We start from the raw sequence: 23142 nt of genomic DNA, 5'->3' as shown, positions 1-23142 counted from the left end.
TTTGGTGAGTCCTCTCACCCTCCACATCTCTGGCCTATACCCCAGTTCTGTATGAATAAATACATCTTTTAAAAAAAAAGTATTATTATCTACTCTGAAAAGTAGAAAAACTAGTACACTTACATTTCTTTCCTACTTCTAGTTTTTCCTAGTCACACCATTATTTTTACAGTGTCAATGTTTGTATTTAAGTTCTTTACACCAATGATTTTACCTTACTTCAAAATTTAAATGAATGTGACATTTTAACATCAGAAAGAAAATATGAGCAAAGGGAGTTATTAAAAAGCATTTGGGAATAACTATATAGTCAAATGTGGAAAAAACCATTAAATTCTTCATAAATGAATTTCTGTATGAACTCCCTACCGCAAAGCCCAGAATTAGAAGGTCAAAGGAAAAAGGAAAAAAAAAATTCAAGATTTATTACAAATTAATAGGGAAAACCTCAATAGCCCAGCAGAGAAATGGCACAGATTATAGAGAGTTCACAGAAAAGGAAATAGAAATGTCTTTTCAACATATGAAAGGGGCTTGACTTAACTCAGTAAGAAATACAAATTAAACTAATAGTGGGCCCTCCCTGGTGGTGCAGCGGGTCAAAGCACTGCACTAAGAAGTTTAAGCTACTTCTGCATGAGTTTGATTCCCGCCTGTCCCTGAGGAGATCCACATGGCGAGGCAGACCTCTCCTGACCCGCCCACTGCTCCCCTCAGCAGTGTACTTCGTCGATCTGCCTGTTCTGCTCCCCACTGTCTCTGGTGAATCCTCTCACTCTCCGCATCTCTGGCCTGTACCCCAGTTCTATATGAATAAATAAAATCTTTAAAAAAAAAAACCAATGGTAAGAAAAATAATTCACTGATCTGACTAGCAAAGTTAAAAATGTCTTGGTATTCACAATGTGTTCATGGGACTACACGTTGGTACAACCTCTTTGGAGGACAATTTGGCAAATCTATTTAAATTTCAAATCCACATTTCTCTTGATTAGCAATTCTGCTTCTAGGAATTTATTTTTTGGACATACATATACATTTATAAAACGACACATATATACATTTACAAAACATACATGTATATCCCTTGCAACAGAGCAAAAGATTGCAGCCAACAAAGATTGGTTAAAAAAATTACAGTTCATTTGAGGATATTAGAGTCATAGTAGCCCTACACGCATAGTATGGAGCAATACTCAAAATGCTGTAAAATGAAAAAAAAAATCAAGGTAGAAAAAGACTTCTGGTTTGCTACCACTGGTGCAGTAACAGTCTCTCTCCACTTGTGAAAAATATCTCCAGGACATTCACAAAATTGGAGACAGTGGTTGCTAAATCTAAAGAAGGATATGAAATGGGAAGATTTTGCTTCACATTCTACCTACTACTATATTTTTATCTTCCAAAGGCTGCAGTGTTAACTACTTCAAATAGTATCTTTCCCAGGCAAAATAAAGGATGTTTTTCATATTTAGTTTAGAATGTTTACCCATTCTTATACCAAGTTTCTGTAGTTCTTTTCTTGCTCCTTCTTCTCTTCCTCTTTTTTTTTTTTTTGGTTTCATCTCTAGACTGGCTAGATTTCGGTACAGAGTGATTTTTTTCTCCAGAAAAAGCTTTTAAGAAAAGGAAATTGCCAAAATTTGTGAGGTTTGAAAATTTCAGCTGCCTTTAAAACTGAAGAGCACCTTAGCTGGGTTATGAATCCTTGATTTACATTTCTTTTCCTTAGACCTGTATACACATTATTCTATTGCATTCTGGTTTTGTGTGTTACTGAAGAGGCAGAAGTAAAGGTAAGTAGTTATCTCAAAATTAAAACTAAAAATATCTTTTACAGCCTTTTGTATGACTTGTTCTTTAGAGTTCAGGAATTCATCAGCATATGATTTGTTGATCACTGAAGTTCAGTTTCATGGTCTCTCTCTTCAGGCTCCACTTAAATGTCACCTCCCTAGAAAGGCCTTTCCTAATTCCTTATCCAAAGCAATGGCTCCTATCACTCTTTATCTCTGTCCTTGCTTTCTTTTTCTGCAAAAATTTTTCAGTACCTGACACTATATCAAATATTTATTTACTCATTTTCCTATTCCTTCATTAGAATGTAAGTTCCATGAGGGTAGGCATTACCTTTCTCTTGTGCACTACTGTGTTATTTATTTTCAATGTTTACAGTAGTGTGTACACAGCAGACAGTAAGTAAATATTTGTTGAATATATGGTGGGCTAGTATGAATTGGTTCATCAAAAAAAAATGAAGACTGAATCAAATTAAGTCAAGATTCAAGCACTTATTTCTAAATATATATTTTTTGCTATCTTCTGTTCATATATTTTGTTTTCTTCTTTAGAAATAACAGGTTGGCCTATATTACATCTCCTTTGTCTTTCACATGTGTCACCATGCTTGTAAGCATCTTTAGAATTTTTTCTTTTGAATTTAATTTTGTTTTATTTTCATAAGGTTATCCACCAGTAAAAACACCCTGACTTTGCTGATTTACGGGTTTGTTCCTTAGAATATGACTTGAATCTGTTTTAATTTTTCTCTTTCATTTCTTTGCTACTTGCTTTTTTAACCATTTGTTGTCTGTTGCTATAAAAACTTGGCTTTGAATCTTCATAGTACCTTCTTTGAGCACCTTAATTTTACTAAAGTCCAAAATTAATATTTTTTCCTTTTATATCAATGTTTTTTGCATCCTTTTTTTAAAAAAAAAATCTGCCCACTTCAAAGTAATAAAGATATTCGCTTGTGCCTCTGGTATTTTGTTCTGTTTGTCATTTTTTTTTATAAAAATGTGGACCTGTTTTTGAGGGACACAGAGTAGGGAAGTCTAGAACATGTAAAGACTCCATAATACCAAAGGAGTCCTCTGCCCATTTAGCTGTGGTCTACTACACACATGCAGAAAAATATTAAGGTTTATTTAGGTAGTAAATTATTCAGTTTCAGACCCACTTTTTCAGGAACACTCAAATTCAGAAAATAATGTTCATAAAGTCTATGAAAAAGAAAATGTAAACCAAGATTTGTGACCTAGCCAAGATGCTCTTCAATTATAAGGGCAGCTAGGCAGCTAATGTTTTTAAAGTCACAAATTTAGGCAACACAAGCTTTTTTTTTTTTTATTAAAAAAAACCTTTTTAAACAAAAGAAATGAAAAAATACACATAGACAAAAGGTTAAAAAACCTGTATTAAATAAAAACTATATTGTAGGAGATTACTATATAATTCACTGATATTGATGGAGTGCATTGCCTATATATAAAATCTGTAATAAAATGTCACATGAAAAGAGGTGCTCAAAATCATGCTATTGAAAATCAAGTGTGCAGTTGACAGGATACTCTTATCATCAACATGTATGATATGAAGTCATGTAAATGTCTATTTATATTTATGATATATTTTCACTCTTGATGATTTGGCAACAAACTGACTGAAAATCCCAGAGTTAGCATTTGAAACATTGGAAATTCTGTTCATGTGAAGTTCCTGTAGATATTAGTCACTGGGACATCACAATGATAATCAGAGCAAGGAAAAATATTCATTGTTAAAGGAGTGGGGAAGGGAGAACTGGGATGGGGTTTATCCACAGGGAATATATAGCACATACATTGCAATAATCTTGCAGTTTCTATGCTTAGCAACTATCTCTGGATAAATGACAAGGCAGCATGTTCTAATCCAGTTTGTCATGATGAGCTGCCACAGGAATGATTTACTATATTCCACAACAACATGACTCTAAATCCCCTTCCTCAAATATAAATTTGAAAAATTACCCGGAGTAGTTCTGCTGATGTTGGCCTTTCCTGAGGTGTTTTCTGCAAGCAGTAATCAACAAATCTCCTAAAGGAGTCTGTCCTGTGTGTGCAAACGCATTGAAAGAAAATAAAGCAAGGTCTGTAGAACACATTAATTACTTAAAATAATTTTCTTAAAGTAATTTATATTTTAGGAGACTTCTAATAAAATATTTTGGAATATCAAGATAACTGGACCTTTTTTCAAGTTTATGGTATCTAAATTTACCTCTTTTGGGTTATGAATATGGATGGTTTCAAGTTAGTTCACACACAAACAAACCTTAATATATGTAAAAGGTAAATCATAATATTTACCATAAAATTAAAAATATTATATTTATATGTAATTGTTTTACAAACATTTTCTTAGACACCTAAAATGACAGCAAAGTCTTACCATTCACTAGACTGTAATGTTGGGGAATCATTCTGGGCAATGTGATATAAGGCACTCATTGCATTCATGTTGAAAAGAGGGGGCTTCCGTTCCGCTAAAAGAAAGAAACAGGATAAAGCAGTTCTTAAAAGAAGTCAGCAGCTAAGTCAACGGCTTGTTACTGTTATCTGGCCACTTATTTTAATCTCTAAGGTCAGCCCAGGATAGTCACTCAGAGGAAACTACTATTGGTCATCCTACCTTGCGTTGGTAAAACTCCTATTAGAACCCAATTTAGAGGGGAAGGTGTACAAACTAAAACAAAACAAAAAAACCACAAACCCATTTCAAATGAGTGACAGAAAAAAAAATTTTTTTCACGTATCTTCAAAAGGCTGGTGCTTGCCTATCTTCTCAAAATAAAGAATGTTTGTGTGTTTTAGTTAAAAAATATATATTTCCTTTTACAAAATCCAGAAAAGAGCCAAGATTATTATGGGATGGAACATTTTAACCATCACTAACAGCATGGGAAATTAAATAATTTAATACAATAAACACTGAAGAAAAAGTTAGGGTCAAAGAAAGAATTCAGGTGGGAAAATGGGAGAGAAGAAAGAGGAGGTTAAATAATAAACAAGGTCTGTCCAAGTCACACTAAAAAGAAACTCAGTGAATCAGGTATTTATTAAAGGAAGACTTGGTGCATCCCTAGCTCACCAGGATTTCTTTTTCAGGATTTCCTATTGCTCTCCTGAATACACTGCTCACCTATTGCACTTAAGTAAATACACAAATCTTTTCTCTCAGAAGAAATGGTAGCTCTAAGAGTAACATCTTATGACTCTTATTTGTTAATTTACTCCATGAGAGGGTAAAATAAGATGCTATTTACATATTATGTATTCCATTTGTTGACCAAGGGAGAGAAACAAGGTTCTAGTTCTGAGTACCATTAATTTTATATTATTTATCAGTGATGGCATAAAAGAGAAATCAATGTTTCATTCTACCATGTTTATCCTAATTGGTTTTTTATATAGTTGCACTTATTATTTTTTAAAGGGTTTATTTATTTATGCATATAGAACCAGGGTATAGAACAGAGGTGCAGGGGTGGTGAGAGGACTCACCAGAGACAGAGTAGGGAGGAGAACAGTGGACTGTCTGAAATACGCTGCTGAGGGGAGCAGTGAGCAATATAGGAGAGTTCTGCTGCACTGTTGGGTCAGCTCCCTGGCCGGGGATTGAACTCAGGCTGCAGGAGCTGCTGATAGCTGTTATTAGTGCTGAGATGTAACCCCTTGTGCCACCCTCTTACAATCTTACTAAATGATTTCTGATACTTTGGAAAAAATGACAGTTTACATTTCTAGAAATATTTTTATTAACCTATTAGCAGTATATTTTACACACACCAAATATATACACATAGAATAGGGACATTGCCTGTTAACAAGTAAACAGTTGAAAGTTGCAGTGTGGACAAATGGATTTATGTCTGTTTTAAATGTAGGAGAGGAAAAACTAGTTCAGGTTTATTTTATTTTATTCGTCAGGATATAGACTCTAGATCCTGACCTTCTGACCAGTTCAAATATTTAAGTCAAGTGTAACTAGAAGTGCATCATGCAACTATCAATGGCTTCCCATCATTCTTAGGACAAACTCCAGATCCTTAAAAAGTCTGTTAACATGACCCTGGTTACCTCTAGCTTGCACTTCTGAGAAGCAGGTCCATCCCTGCCCTTTCCATGTCATCTTTTGTTTCTCTGTAAGGATCAAACACAGGCTGCTCTCACTTTTGTCCCTTAAGTGAGGGATATTTTACCTGGTTATTTCTTGCCCTCTAGTTCATCTTAAATATAACTTAATTTCTGCATTAATCTAATAAATATCTGTTCAAGGTTTATTATATAATTAGAATCACCTCCCCAGGGTAGCCTTCCTGACCTCTCAGATTAGTTTTCCCAATAGATTTTGTCATTGCAAATACTATTTTTTCTTTCTATCCCTATTACAGCACTGGTTAATTATTTATGTAATTCCTATTTAATGTATATTTTTTCTAAATTTCATGGGGGCAGGGGTAATTCCTATTAAGTCATTTTTGCATTTTGATTGCTGAGCACAGCCCCTGGTATAAATTTTTGGTGACCCCAAAATACTATAAAACATATAAATGAAGTTAAGGCAAATTAAAGCAAGAACTTTGTGTTAAAAAAAAAAGAATTTTGTGTTGCAAGAAGTCACAAAAATGAGAATTCCTTATGTTTTAGGGCTCATGTTGGTTTCATTTACCATCAGAAAAAGAGGAATCCTCTTGCTTACTGGCAAAAGGTATAATTTAAGTTGCTTAGGACACTGCATTGCGTAAGGAAGTGGGACTAGAAGAAGAACATAGAAGTTCAGAAAGAAGAGGATAAAGAATAAAAACAAACTCAGTAGTTTAGATTTTAAGCAGGAATTGTGAGATCTACAACTAACAAGCATTCTGTTGTGAATAGACAGCAGCCACACGGTATATTAGCTCTAGGCAAAAAGCACACTGCAAAAGGCATTTCAGTATCTTTATATACCATACAAGTCTAAGATCTGAGAAGCATTAAATACTAGTCTCAGATAGTTTTATCTATGTTCAACTTCTTTGCTATATGCATAACATAAATCCTGAGTCAGGTGACAGGGCTCATTACTACACTAAAATAGTATAGACAAGGATTGGCAAGCTATGGCCTATGGGCCAAATCTAACTAGCAGTCTTTTTCTGTAAAGTGTTACTGGAAGATAGCCATGACTCTTCATTAAAGTATTAAGGTCTATGGTTCATGCTAAGTCAGCAGAGTTGAGTAGTATGTCAGAGATTGCATGGCTGGTAAAGCCTAGAACACTAATTACCTGTCCTTTACAGAGTTTGTCAACTCTTACTGTATAATACAATAGTCTACAGAGAAGCTTCTACACAAGTAGTGGAATGGGAACTGGCAGTGCTTTGGTAGCCTCTTTGTGATATATAATTCACATTTCCTCAAAGAAAGAACAGTAAACACATAAAAGAGCTGAATTAACTAAGTTTTAAGGAAAAAAGTATGCTTTTTACTAAAGACAATGAAGTCCAGGTTCAGGAAGGCCAACTTAATGAAACTTCTGAACACTATTTGGCAAGGATCATACTAAATTAGAGCAACTAAACTGAGCTTTGTTTTACTAAGGAAGACCCAAGAGTGCCTGTCTTTAAATACTTCATGAAAGGCATTAGATTTCTTACTAACAAATGATGTTGAAAACTATATACAATAAATAGTGAAATTAATTGCTTCTACTTGTTGAGTTTCTATTACATGAAGGACACTCACTGCTTTAAGTATGACATATATGTTATTCATAATTCTAAGAATAGTTTGGCAAAATAAGCATTAATATTCCAATTTCTTAGTTGAAAAAACCTGAGATTCAGCCACATAAATAATGAAACCAAGTTGTATTTACTGATAATAAACAATATCAGCTTATTAACAGATAGTGAGTGACTAATATGGAAGAAAATTCTGGGCAGAAAAACTGCATAACATTTATATTTTCATGGTTACTCTCCACCCCCCCCCCAAGAATTCAATTTGGAATATAGTTAATTCTCTAATAATGCTGACATGTTATTTTCCAGCCTCTACTGTGATCTTTGCTGGTAAACTAAGAGTTTGTAGTTTAAGCAGAAGACTATCAGATAAACTTCTTTTAAAGTCATCTTGATAAAAAAATAATCTGGTGAGTAAACAATTTCAATGCCCAACATCAGAGAGTTCAAAATTAGCCACTTAGAAGCTGTAGAGCTTGATTCAGAAAAGAAGGTGAATATTATTAATGTAAACATCTTCCTCTTTGCAATCTTACTTTAGCAACTCAGCTGACAAATTAGGGTGCTTTAAAAAAATATATATGCAGTGTGACAGAAGAGATATCACTAGGAAAGTGGACAACATACTATTCAGGCACTATCTACAAGATTAAAGTCACCATCCAAAGGCACAATACTGTTTGTACCTGGAATTTCACTAAGTCTCACAATAAAAACTTAGAAAACATTATTGGATGCTTTTATACATCTTCTAATAAGATTAATGCTCAGGAGATAAAGAATATGGTAAAACTGTCAAAAAGATACTTGTATAGTTTATTACATTGCCAATATAATAAGTTTGGATAATTGCTGAGACATTGAATGTCTGCAGTAACAATTTTATTTTATGAATATTAACTGAGCATGTACTAACATCATTCTCTGATGTTAATATAAACTGTAAGCCACAATATTAATTAAGATAACTTAGAAAAGATGCTGTCAATTATAAGATATTGTTTCCTGCAAAATATCTCCCAGTTTTAAATAAGTTAAAAATGTAAATTAAAAATGTGGTTATGATATATACCAGGATGGCTAATATTTATTGAGTACATATTATGTACAAATATAGTAATATGCATATTTAAGTTCAAACTTCTATTTTAATACAGACAATCCCTATAAAATAGAAATTCACAGTTAAAAATATGATCAATGTTGTACAACTAAGAAATGACAGAGCTGCAATTAGAAATCATGTTTATTTGACTACATAGTTTCTATTCTTAAGTATTATTTGATATTATCATTTATCAATTTGAAGTAGTAACTACTGAGGATAATTTAGGAGAAGCTCATTAGTTCTTTAATTCAATAAATAACTTTATATTTATTTATTTTAAAAGAATTATTTTTATTTATTTATGCATACAAGAACTTGGGTATAGGCCAGAGGTGCAAGGTTGAGGGGTATGTGTGTGAGAGGATTCACTGGAGACATAGTGGGGAGCAGAACAGGTGGATCTATTGAAATACCCTGCTGAGGAGAGCAGCAGGCAAGAAAGGAGGTATGCCTGGCCATGTGGGTCAGCTCCCCCGCCAGGGATAAGGTAATCAAAGTTACACTGATATAAAAAGCATGTTGAGATACATATATATATATCCCCTATTCATTCTTAAAAAAAAAAAAAAAAAGAAAAAAAAAGAGAAAGTAAACATGTACAAGAGGCTATTTTGAGAGGAAATACTAAAGTTACCTCCTGGGGTCTGTACCTATTTTGTTCAATGGCAACTGCTTTTTGTAACTTAATCTTTATTACATCAACAAAGTATAAAAACTGATGTGATAATGAATTTGAATTGTCATAATAGAACATATATTATATGCTCTGTTTAGGAAGGAAGAGCAGAAGGGGCAGAAACCTTGTTAGATTTTAGAAAGACTAAAAAAACTTCTTCAACAATGGGTGGCACTAACTAGCTATCAGATTTAATTTCGTTAATATATCCTCTTGAAGTATTATAGCAGAGCTGCAGCTAGGAGAGAGAGAGAGAGAGATTCATTTTTGAATTAAGAAAAGTTTAGAAAAATTGTCCAAGTTCTCATAGTCAGAGTCAACATGTCACACACATAGTCAACATGTCACAAAATTCCAGAAGGCTAAAATGAAGTCATACGTGGTAGTCCTGACATCTAAGCATTAGTAAAGCCAAGATTCAAGTTAGCATGTCTAATTCTAAACTTAAGTCTATATTGCTAACTCTATGCTACACAAGGAGTAAGATTTTAAAAAACAATACAGTAAGATATATTTCAAATTTTTATAAAGTTAAATTGCTAGTTATTTTCAACATATAAAAATGTTCACATTAAAAACAATTACTACTTATATTTGTCATTATCTTTTTCATTCTTACTCTTCTTCTAAAATAATATAACTCTATTCTAGTTTACTATTCCAAAATGGTCTTATATATCTATGTTCTTATGTGTTATTGGTATATATGCATACATGTTTATAAACAGGTATTTTATAAACAGGTATTTATAAAACTTTCCTATTTTTATTATACTCTAGCTTACTTTTGCAACATTCTTTGTTCATTAAATATCCGGTTTGATTTTTGAAATTTATCCATGGTGTAGATCTAGTAGATGTAGACTTACATGTGACAAGAGTATTCCATATTAACTTGTCCATTTTTCTTTGGATAAGAATTTAGGTTATTTCCACCTTTTCTGGCTTTTACAAATGCACCTGCATCATTTTACAGTGTTGAGGCATAAAGATTTATCTTAAGGCATTACTTAGAAGTGAAATGTTGGGTCACTGAGGCTACTTCTCATCAACAGATGCTGCTAATTTGTATTATAAAAGTTATACTTAAACAAAAAGAACTGAAATAAGATATATCAAAATGAAAGTTTGGAGGAACACAGGGAAACACAATAGGGATCAGAAAAAAATAAAACAACAAAATTAACAGGCAACATTAAATCAGAGTCATTCTGCAGTGGACAGGGAAGGAGAAGGATCAAAGCAGAAGAGGAAAGAGCACAAGGGTCTATGGTGATGGTTCACAGGTGAATTGGTGGTGGGAATTTTACAGGCTCTAAGTCTGAGAGGAGAAAGTATTTCAATAGATCCACCTGTTCTGCTCCCCACTATGTCTCCAGTGAATCCTCTCACACACATACCCCCCAACCTATCTATTTCATGGATAACAAATTACGTGAAATGTAAATAAAACAAATACATAAAAAATAAAAAATAAAAGTTATGGTAATTTATATTTCCTTAGTAGCTTCCCCAAATGTATTATCTTTAGACTTAAAAACTTGCCAACCTGATAAATAAGAAACAACTTTAAGCTTCATCTCCCTTATTTAAGAGGTAGACTATCATTTGGTGTTCATTGTTCATCAGATTTCCTTTTCAATGAACTGGTTAATCATGCTTTTTGTCTGACTGCTATTTTCTTTTCCTTTTGATAGGAAATTAAAAAAAAAAGATTTACTTTATTTACTTATGTATACAAGAACTGAGTGTAGGCCAAAGGTCTGGGGGTGGGGGTGAGAGGATGCACCAATGAGAGTCAGGGAGTAGAACAGGCAGATCTACTTAAATATATTATTGAGGGGAGCAGAGGGAGAGACAGGAGAAGTCTGCTGTGCCATGTGGGCTATTAGCTCCCTGGCCAGGGATCGAACTCATGCTATAGTGGCTGGCAATAGCTTGATAGTGCTGAGACTTTAAACCTTATGCCACCAGGGAAGCCCCATGACAGGGAAACTTGATGAAGAAGTCATAAGAGTGCTTTATAAATCCTGGATCAATACTCTGGTGGTTAGATATGTTTCAATTACTTTCTACTTGTCTATGGCTTGTTTTTAAATTTTTGTGTTTTACACAGCTTTATATTATAAGTAGTAATGGTTATAATACCTGTCATTAAGAAAATACTATTTAGGCCCTCCCTGGTGGCACAGCGGGTTAAAGCACAGCACTAAGAAGCTTGAGCCATTTCTGCAGGAGTTCGATCCCTGCCTGCCCTGGAGGTGATCCACATGGCGTGGCAGACCTCTCCTGCCCGGCACACTGCTCCCCTCAGCAGTGTACTTCCTCGATCTGCCTGTTCTGCTCCCTGCTCTGTCTCTGGTGAATCCTCTCACTCTCTGCATCTCTGGCCTGTACCCCAGTTCTGTATGAATAAATAATCTTAAAAAAAAATACTATTTAGAAAAATTCTTTTCTATACCTGTACAGGAATTCTCCCAGAGTAGTAATGATAACAATTACAGTTGTATAATACTAATGTATGCCAGGCAATGTTTTTAGTACTAAGTATCAAAATTAGTGTGTTCACTAATCTTCATAATAATTCTATGGAACAAGTGCTATTACTATCATCTCTGTTTTAGAGATGACAAAATTTAGGCTTAAGAGGGCTTTGCTTAAAAACTTTAGTTTTACTTTTTACAGTTTTAAAGACCAAACTGGACTTTATATTTTTGTGTATGGAGAATGCATATTTTTAAAATATTAATATTTAGTATGTGTTTTCCCACATTTGTAATTTTTAGATTTGCTCAGATTCTTTTATTTAAGCTAGTAGCATGAAAATGTAGCAGTGAGAAAGTAATCTTTTTTTTTAAGATTTATTTATTTATTCATACAGAACTGGGGTACAGGCCAGGGGTGGTGAGAGGCTTCACCAGAGACAGAGTGGGGAGCAGAACAGGCAGATCAGCGAAGTACACTGCTGAGGGGATCAGTGGGTGGATCAGGAGAGGTCTGCCACGCCATGTGGGTCACCTCTGGGGCCGGGGATCAAACTCACACCGAAGTGGCTGCCGCCAGCTTGCAGTGCTGTGTCCTAATCTGTTGTGCCACCAGGGAGGGCCTGAAAGTAATCTTTTAATGTTAATCAAAATTCTAGGAAAAAATTTAATAAATTCATATTACCAGGCACACAAATAGCAATAATTCATTTAATAATAGTTGGATTAAAAAATCAATAATCATAATAAGTGATTCTTAAAATTACAATGAAAACAATGTTTTACTTACCCAATTCAATACAGGTGATCCCAAGTGACCAAATATCAACTTTCCCATCATACTGTCCTTCATCCATAGCTAAAATCACCTCTGGAGCCATCCTGCCAAACATAATGTACAAACTCAAGTTGAAAATTGAAAACAAAATTCATCTAATAAAGTAATTAATAAAATAGTTGTTTCTGAGTCTAAAATTTTATCTGATAAATATACTACTTTCTACACAATGTTTAAAAGTTTTCCAAATATATACTATATACTTGGTAATTTACATAAAACAATGCATTTTAATAAATCCTGGTTCCACCATTTTATCAGTTCACCTTAGGTTATTAAGTTTTATGCATTTCAATATATTGAATTGTAAAATGGAGGTAATTCTAGTAATTACCCTAGAGAGATTTGGCAAAGAATATGAATGAAACATGTAGATAAAAAATCATGACCAATATTTTATGAAGCTAAATAAACAAGTTATGGTAACTGATGCTACTTTGTCAGGATTTTCATTATGGGAGCAGCAGCCATATATTTTTCATAAGCTCTGCTATCTATTAGTGTGTGTAAATGGTTGCTTAGTAAATGCTATTTGATGATAAGGGGAAAACATTCAAATATTAGGTGATGTTGTTAGAGGGAATAATTTTCTAAGGATTTAAGTCATATTCCAAGGCATGGTAAAATGCCAATGTATCTATGAAAGGAAGAAAAGAAATCTTGAATAGAATGTGGGAAAACTTTAAGTCAAAATGGCAAACTATGTAAAGTATCAGAGAATGCAACAAAGACAAAAATCAGGATTTCCTTCTTTCCAATTAATATTGGAAATATTGGCTCAGAAAGTTAAAGAAGTTACATTGTCCTTGCCTAGATACTCTGCCTCAAGAAAAAAGTTCAAAAGAAACCTTAACTGAAATCTAAAGCCTAAGTTTGGTCGGTGGGTTGATAATCCTGCTCAGTTTACACACAATGATATCAATCTTATTTGAACAATTTAAAGTCATTGAAATGTTGTATTAAAACGGAGTGCTTCTTTTTTTGTTAGTGAGTTGTCTGTCCTCTCGAAATCTCATCTTGAGACTCATGGTAAGCATTGTCAAAAACATTAAAAAAACAAAACAAAACAATGCTGTGAGTTCATTTTGTTCATGCATGCATATTTTAAAGTTGTGTTATGTTTTCTAATTCTACATACCAGTAAGGTGTGCCCACAAAGGAGTTGGCAGGAGAAGCCATTGAGGCAGATCCAAAGTCAGCTAGTTTCACCTGACCTGGCTCTGTTAGAAGAATATTTCCTGCTTTAATATCCCTAAAGGAAAAAATAAGAGGATTAGAAAATTACTTTTCAATTTTGATTATGGAATAGGTCAGAGCATGCCATTAATAAGACAAAAACTTTATTTAAAAAAACCTTGCTTAGATAGCCTTCTGGGGATTTAGTAATTATTGCATGTTTTAAGAGGGCCGAGATTCCTGGGTGTACTTACAGGTTGGTCATAGTGATTACTAAAAGGTAGAACTTTTTTCAGAGGTAGGAAGTGCAGTGAGAGGCAGACATGGCAGACAAGGAAACCTATTCAGCTTCTGCACTTATGGAAGTATTTTCTTAAATGCAAAATTCAGTCACCACCAGTATTCCATATGCTGGAAAATTGGTGCCAATTGTAACTGCCTTTTTTATTTTTCTTTTCCAAATTACATGACATTTTTTGGAGTTTAAAGAAACCTCCAATGACTCTGTATTTACTACCTACCAATAAGCCTCAACTACACACATACCTTTTCTTGCCTGTGACCCTTTCTCTCTGCCTTTAATTGTAACTGCAACTCTAAGGCATTTGAGGGTACATGTTACATAGAAGGTGTTATTTTAAAAATAACACTGTACAGTAAAAAGAAGACCCTGAAAGATCAAAACAAACAAGGATTAGGGATTAGGAAACTGCATTTCTATTGTATTACTACAAAGAATAGCAAGTGGTTACTACTAAAGCTATTAGATATTTTATGCAGCAAAAGTTTTAAAAATATGATTTTAAAAATTCACTATTCAGTATGATAATTTAGCATGAGAAGAGATGATGTACTCCTTATTCTCTTTTTAAAAGACATGAGATATAATGAGTTCTAGAAGCCAGGAATTACAGGTTGATGGGCAGTAGAAAGACAGAGGAGAGAGAATGAGGAAAACTTAGGTAAAGTTGAAAATGATAATGTTTAAATGTGTCCAAAACAGCTTTTCCAAAAAAATTTTAATAATTCAATTTCTGTCCTTACGACATTAGTCATTGGCAGAGAACTAAAACAGCATTTATTTTTCTTGCAACAAAAAATCTATTTTTCTTCATTGAGAACACGGACTTGCTTCTCAAAGCAACAAAAATCTTAGCAGTGGTATTTATTTTAAAATAAAGAGCATTTTTTAATAAAAGTTTTTTTCTTCCCTTTCAAGTTCTTTTACAAGATTATTTATAAAGGGTTAACAACAAAAGGATTATGAAAGGTAAACTACAATATAGAACAAAACACTAATATGCCGATAAAGGTAACAAAGACAAAAAATTCAACTGTGGCTTTAAGAGGTGTAGGCAAAATGATCACAAACAAGTTGACATTCAATTATGACATCTTGATACCAAAGAAATCTTTTTTAATTGTCAAATTTATAGATGTTATGGTTCAATTTATTTCATCAATATTAATTAGTTATTATTTGACTCTTCACCCTTTAGAGAGGAATTCTGAGGAAGTTCTGCTTTTGTAGTACCAGTAACTGGAAAGGGCCACTCTAGTAAGGATGAGTAAACCGAAGCAAAAAGGGGAACCTATGACTTAATAGTTTCATTTCTTCCCAGATTTTTTTTTTGAAGTCACCTCAGATTCTTTATTCCTACCTCACATTCTAATACTTTCGCTACTATTCATTAAAGTAAATGAATTAGAAGTTCTTCACTTAGAGAAGGAAACACTGGTAACAGCATCTTTGTTTAGGAGAAGTTAGTGGAGGGAAGTAGGTTGGAGGGAGGGTTGTGGTATTGTAGTAGGAAAATATATGGTATAAGGAAACCTTGGACTGGGAGTTAGAAAATTTGGGTTTTAAACTTTATTACATAAATGCTATGAAATTATGGGCAAGTTATTTGAATCTGTCCAGATGTCAGTTTTTTTTTCTGCCTAAATAAAGACAATAAATCACACCTTCTTAGAGCTCTATATGGACTACAGAAATGCAAAATATTTTTAAAGTGATAAGCCAACACATATATGATTGACTTGTTATTTACAATCGAAAGGAAGAAGAAACTCAGGGAATACAAATATGCAAGGAAGGATGATCTTTTCTTCTTGAGAAAGTATCAAAGGTTGTTGAGCCTCTTTTCAATTCCCTTCTCTGGAGAATACTTATCTATAGAACAGAAGGCTGTGAGTTTTTGTGGATATTTGGGAAAGACTGTGGGTCAGGACCTGAATTCTAGCTACTTTACTCCTTACTTCCTGAAGCAGCAACAATCTATTTGATTCCCATAAATTCTCATAACAAATGGACAATGCAGAATTTTCAAGATTCCTTGAAGTGACAGTCTGTAAATGAAATGAACATGTAGCTGGTCCCTAATCTTACCTATGAATCAAGGCATGAGAATGCAAATAGGCTAGCCCCTGCAAGGCACCATGAGTAATGGCAGCAATCTCTACTTCCTGAAGTGGTTTCTTGTGAACTGAGAAAGGGAAAAAAATGGTCAGCAGTCAATGAGTGTATGATCAGTGTCATTCCTCTTTTTATTATTTATATAGCTATACCAGATTGAATTTATGTACCTTCTCATATGACAATTTAGAAACACATTCACTTAAATAGATGGCATACATATTTTTATACAATAGTTATAGTCAGTTAATAGGAAACACACATACAAAAACAGGTAAGACTCTCAAAACAAAATAAAGCAAAGCCTGATATTCATTGTTATGAATGCTAATTTACTTGTCAGTCACAAGTGGAAGCCAAACTGATTCCAAATGGCCAGGCCCAAATTTACTAGTCCCTTATGACATTTTAAATGCCTGGAGTGTTTTAGGTGCATTAGTCTCCTCTGCCACAAAGCCATCTGTAATTATCCCTTCTAACTACAGGTTTTCATTATTTGTGAAAGCAGCTAATAAGCAATTTCTATTCAGAGATCAAGGATGACATAAGAAAGGGTTTTTTTAATGTAAATTTTAAGTTTCCAGTTATATAATAGCAACTACAAAGGAAAAGTGGGTCAGTCAAGATATTAGAAAGGGTTAAATATCAATATAATTTGATATCATCTGACTCTTTCTCATACATACCCAGAAATGTGATGGTTTTGGCTAAATACAACTACATTACTCCAACATTTCAGTGGTACCTGTCCTAAGTGGACATGAACTAAAATTACAGGAGGATTGCTAATCATTACTGAGATATAGTCAGTGACACTGCAGAGATAAAGTCTGCCTAGCTTGTCCATACAACTCTTAAATACAAGTCATCATCCATTTCGTTTGTTCAAATTGCCCTTTAATATTGAAGGACATAACATTCTGTCAAAGTAAAACAGAAAAGGAGGGAATAATATTTTTATCTTACCTTCTAACAAATCAGAGGCTGAGCCTAAGCAATATTCCATCACCAACTGTAACAGATGAAAATAATAACCAGAATAATGAAGGTTAATAAAAAACTGCTAAAACCAACCAACCAAGGAAATAAGAATACGAGGAGAAAAAATATTTTGACCTATCTGAATCTGGATAAAATTTGGTCATCTATTACTAATCAATTTTTATAATTATAATCAAGTGTTTTGTTATCTCCTACTTGGAAGTGGTATGAGACAATAAAGGAACCAAATGTAGAAATATTCATGTGAATTTCAAGTTGAAATGGTTATTTATTTAAAAATTTTCACACCATCTTGTTTCATAAGGATTAAAGGTGACTGCAATGTAAATTATATTTTGCAACTTGGCAATGAGAAACAAGTAACAAAATACATGAGCCAGCAAAACCTATATTAAGAGGAAAATAACTACTCAAACCAATAATTATGAAATTCCTTACTTTCACATTTAAAAAGTCCTAAAGAAGAAAACATTGCTCAGAACTCAAACTAAGATGTAGCCTTATATGTACTATTACATTAGTTTGAATTCATGAGAGATATGGGATATATTTTATATTTTAAAATACATCTAGAATATTAAAAAAATGATCATTATGTGCAACATAGATGTCATTTTAAAAGCAAAAATGAGAAAAAAATTTTTAATCTCCTCTTAGAATTTTTAGGTGTTCTAGACTGATTTGTAGACAATGCCAGCATTATGAAGACTCAGTGGCAAATCCAAGCATATATATATATATACATCTCACAGATGTTACTTTGTTATTCTAAAAGATATCACATACCCATTCTGAAATACAAATTTCTTATTGAATGTAACTGAAATTGAAATTTCACCTGAAAATAATTGATATTTACATATTGATTACTTTCACCAGAAAAATTTATGTGAAGACATATTTATTCACTACATACTTTGAATTACTCAAATTTAGAATAGAAAATATTATACATAGTATTATTATACAAAGAATCGTTGTTATATATTACATAATACATATTTCATATTCTTTAAACACGTCTAGTAATGCATGATATAGATTATACACCCTATAGTATATATAAAATATCAGTAATTATGTTTTATATTTATATATATAGTTATTAAATTTATTATATATTTAGGTAAAATTACATATATGAATATATAATATGTATAAGTTGATGTACTACAAAATAACTGAGACTATGAGAAGCATTGAAGCTTAAAGTTCAGACATTTTATAATAGCTTTTATTTGATACTAAAAGTAAGCAAATTCACATAAATTTTATCTCTTATTGTGAAATCAATGATTCCACATAAGTTATTTTTGTAATGAATATTAACTTTTATATGTATTTTTTTCAGCTTTATTGAACTATAATTGACACATTTTTCTTTTGATAAAAACATTTAGATAAATTTTGATAAAGACATTTCTCAAATTGTATTGCATGCTTTTCTAGTTTCTTAAATTGAGTAACTGCATATGAATATGGATGTATTCATTTCAACCTCCATAGAGAATATGAACACAGGACTTTAAATTCAAATGTAGTGATGGTTATAGCTGTAACTATATTTCAAAAATCAAATATTAAATAACTTCACATTTTTGTCAAATATTCTTTTCCCAATTATTCCATTTTACAAGGGCACCTTACCTGTAGCCAGTTGTTTGTACATGACATTAAACAGTACTACTTGCTCTACTTTTAAATTAATTATTAGGCCTGTTTTTTACCTTCCCCAACTTCTTCATGGTCAATGAGTCTTGGGGCTGCTTATATGCATGTCTCTAGCAACTCACTTCCTATGAGTTCCTTGTGCTTAGGCTATCAAGACCTTTGTAGCTAGAGGCCAGTAACCAAACTTATTAGCATTCTGTGTAATATAAGATTAAATAGGCTTCAAATAAGCGTGTAGGGTTTTCTGGAGACTTGAAACACATGAGATTTAGCACTTGATTTTGTCACATTTATTCTACCTGCTGGAAATTCCTTTCTTGACTGTCAATTCTCTTTATTGAATCTCTTTCCAGAGAACTGATTTTCAGATAATGAAATTCTCCTCTGATTTCTTCTGGTCACAACAGAAGTACTAGCTCTACATTATCAGAAGAGATGCTTGAACACAAATGTTTATGTATACTGTTTAATAGTCTATGTAGTAACTTAATTCTGTTCCCTGGTTGGAGATCATGCATAGGAAAGGATTTGTTACATGGTAAGCAACCAATAAATGACAGTTAAATTTGACTTGAAGTTCGAAAGTGCAAGTTGATTAAGATATAACAATTTCATGTTCTAAACAGTTCCTGCTATGTCTACCTAAAATGGAAATTCAGTTACATAAAAATATACTAAGAAAATAGAGTACAACAAAAAACTGTCTCATTTTAAAAATCAGACATTGATGATAATACCAAGCTCAACTCCAAATATTGGAGGAGTGAGAGATGAGGAGTGTTTCAAAGAGAAAAATTCTAGGATGAGAATAAAAGGCCCTGTTTTTTATAAGTAAATCATTATAAACTGATGCCACATTTTACTATCTCTGTTGAGTGCTTATAGATTAGAATTTTCCATTGGCGAGACAACATATTTGATCTTACGGAAAGTCTAACAAATGACTCACTGACATACTAACAAATAAATGCTGTTAACTAAGTCAAATGAGACAGAAAGGGATTGGCAATTTCAGAGATGAAAGACATGATAGAAAAAATGGAAAAAAGAAAAAATTAGTAGAAAAAAATAATAGGAAAAAAAATACAACCGAGAGCCAGCCTACAACTTACCCAAGCAGTATGCTCTTTCAAGTAACAACCTTTGTACTCAATGGTATTAGGATGCTTCAACTGTCGTAAAAATTTGACTTCCTTAAGAATATCTTGCCATTTCTATTGAAGTCAGAAAGAAATTATTTTAATTTTTAAAGTGAAAAAAGTATATTTATTATGAAGTATATAATATTGTTTTTATTGTTTTAAATGGACAAAGTAAATGCTTAATAAATGAAAAAGCTATTTAAACATGCTATTCCTTTATTTTGAGTATATGTAGACATGAACTTATCATTTAATAGATTATAATAAACCCATTATGCTAACCCATGTTTTAGTCCATTAAATCATTGATAGAGCTAGAGTGTTAAAAAAAATTTATTGTATTCACCACAAAATGGGGGAAAAACTGTGATCAAGAAATGTTTAAAGAATTTTGTTTCCCTTGTCAATTTCATATTAACAGGCTTATGTCAGTTCAGGTATGTAACTGTCTGGCTTACCTCATGTGTCTGCTTCCCGCTGTAAGACATTTTCTTAACGGCCACCACCTCATTGGTACGAGCATTTGTGGCCTGTGTTGAGAGGAGAATACAAAATAGAAAAGAATGTTTCAGCCAGTTTAACTTAAATTATTTCACTGAAGACTTTCAATAACATTCTCACATTTTTTTTTTTTAATCACAGCATAAAGATGACTAGACTTGTTAGGCTAGAGAGACAACTCCATCCCACTTTAAAAATATCATCTCTTCATCCTTTCAATATATATATGTAATAGTTGTACTTTAGTATCTTTACATTCAAGGATTAGGGTTTGACAAAATATAACCAATCAAACAAAAACATCATACTAGCATTACAATGTAGAATGAACATTAATGGGGAAACCAGTTATGAATTGTATATCATATTCATAGTTAACAATCCCAACAGTCTTAATGTCTTAGAAACTTTTAGCGAGCTAAATAATTCAAAATTATTTATTGAAAAATATTCCTAATATTTTCTTATTTTCCAACTACATTTATATTACTGTCAATTTCTACTTAGATTTTAAAGAAATATAAAAATTAAAGACACATTTTTCCTTTTGCTCCAGTTATTGAGCCTCATCTACAACTGTAGATGAGAACTAAATTATTTGCTGTAGGTGAATTATAAACAATATGTTCAGTTTACAAGGCAGTACAAGAAACCTAGAAACTTTAAGTGAATATAAAACTGAATGAATTTCCACCCTTTTTATTTTCCTTTAATATAGTTTTTTAAATCGAGATATTTTATTAAGTTAATAATTTCAACTTGTTTTTTCTGAATATACTCTCAGTTGATTGCTTTTCTAAGAGCTATGCAAACTTACAATTCACTTTAAGCAATTATTCCTGGCATAATGCTGAATAAAAGTTATAAACTGCAAAGAGTCTAACAGAATATAGTGTTTAGATATTAAAAAGGTTGGTTGCTAACTCTTTCTTTATGACTCCCTAGCATTACTATGACTCATGAAAAGTACTAACTAGCAGTACCATGTTCTCTGAGTTCTTCATTCCTCAACAAATACTCACTTATTAACTGTTCCCAACTTGTTGGTATTGGACTAAGTATTATGGATTGAGATAAGAGTAAATTTGCCTAATAGCTCTCTCTTCTCTATTGGAACAGACAGAGTAACAAAAATAAAATTTTTAGCTGATGTAGAATTGCCACGGTAACATGATATAAAGAAGGGTATGTGTGTGACTTTGAGAACCAAAAAATGGTGAGGGGAGGGACAAGGATGATCATTCAAAAATCTTCCTTGAAGAAATGAAGTTCAGCTGAGACTAAAGAATGAGCAGGAGTTAAGAAAGTGAAGGTGGAAGGGGGAAGCATTCCAGGGAGAACTATGCAAAGATCCTTATGGAGATGAAAGAAAGCAATTATAACTAGAGTCTTGAGTATGAGGGGGAATATAGCTCAGCTATAAATAGGGACTAAATCAAGAAAGTCCTTACAGCTTGGTTACAGTAAGGATTTCGATCTTAGCCTAAAAACAAAGGAGAGGCCATACAGGCTTTACAGGACTAGGTGATATGCTCAAATTAATGTGTGTGTGTGTGTGTGTGTGTGTGTGTGTGTGTGTGTGTTTCAAGCTCACTGTGGTATAGTGAGCAGAATGAATGTTGAGAAACAGTTGGGAGGCTATTATCAAAGTAAGAGATAATCATCTTCCTGGTTATAATGGTAAGAGTAACAAGAGAAAGAAGCAGCACATAAATATTACTGTCATCAGTGAGAAAATCAGGTTTTAGAGTACCACCTATATGCTCACTATAGGTAAAAGGTTAAAAGTTTTTTTAAGTGCTGGTTAATTTACCTTTTTTTAAAAATTGTTTTCTGGGTTTAAATTACTGAGTTTTGCATACACGCAATATATAGTTAATGACTATTTCAATATTAAAGAATTTTTGATTTTCCTATTCTATCATTTTCAACAAACAGATACTTAGTACCTACTGTAAATGGCATTGTGCTGGTATTTAGAGTTGTAGAAGAATGTTAGGAAGTCCTTAATTTCAAAAGACATACACTGTAGCTAAATATAGTACTTTGCCCAAAAAGCTTATAAATGAGGTCCTCTGCAGTCCCTAACAACGTAATTGACATTATACACTCTAGCACACAAGCAAACTTAGTTTACTGCATTCATTCTAAAAGAGAACTCTGTGGGAGGTCTGGCTGCTTTTTGAGATAAGAAAGTTGGATAGAGATTATTACAACTCTCCTCTGTGGTCAAAAGACTGAAAAGATGAATTATGTTATAAATTAATAGAAAATAAAATAAGATGATTGATCAATATATCTTTGAGCAGTACTAATAGATCACTCACATATACAAAATGTTTCAATATTTAAAAAGTTCAAAACCGGTGTGTATTGTTCAGGGCTAAAAAAGAAAGTTTATATTGTTTAGGCTCCATATTTAAAAAATCATGGGAATAATCATCATGAAATTCAGAATTATAGATGATCCTAACATAAGGTGTTTCTGATCTCCCAGTAATATTCTATTACTTGGCCTGGCTGGTGATTATAAAAGGATTTACCTTTTAACTGTTCAAATTATATATTAAAATATATGTG

At 32.7% G+C, this 23142-nt stretch overlaps 1 protein-coding gene across 1 annotated transcript in view; it reads right to left on the bottom strand.

Annotated features, from left to right (window-relative positions):
* TAOK3 (TAO kinase 3) overlaps positions 1–23142 on the bottom strand; it is a 152534-nt gene that overhangs the window by 49565 nt on the left and 79827 nt on the right. The window contains exons 4-11 of the mRNA XM_004690998.2: positions 20520–20591; positions 20032–20133; positions 17213–17258; positions 16220–16316; positions 13793–13906; positions 12607–12698; positions 4216–4309; positions 3795–3876 (exon numbers count right to left, since the gene is read on the bottom strand). Coding sequence (XP_004691055.1) covers positions 3795–3876; positions 4216–4309; positions 12607–12698; positions 13793–13906; positions 16220–16316; positions 17213–17258; positions 20032–20133; positions 20520–20591 — 699 coding nt within the window. The remainder of the gene's footprint in view (positions 1–3794; positions 3877–4215; positions 4310–12606; positions 12699–13792; positions 13907–16219; positions 16317–17212; positions 17259–20031; positions 20134–20519; positions 20592–23142) is intronic.

This window comes from Condylura cristata, unplaced genomic scaffold, assembly GCF_000260355.1.
Source record: "Condylura cristata isolate star-nosed mole 26May11 unplaced genomic scaffold, ConCri1.0 scaffold00029, whole genome shotgun sequence".
Taxonomy (NCBI): domain Eukaryota; kingdom Metazoa; phylum Chordata; class Mammalia; order Eulipotyphla; family Talpidae; genus Condylura; species Condylura cristata.
This window is presented reverse-complemented; position numbering and strand designations above follow the sequence as displayed.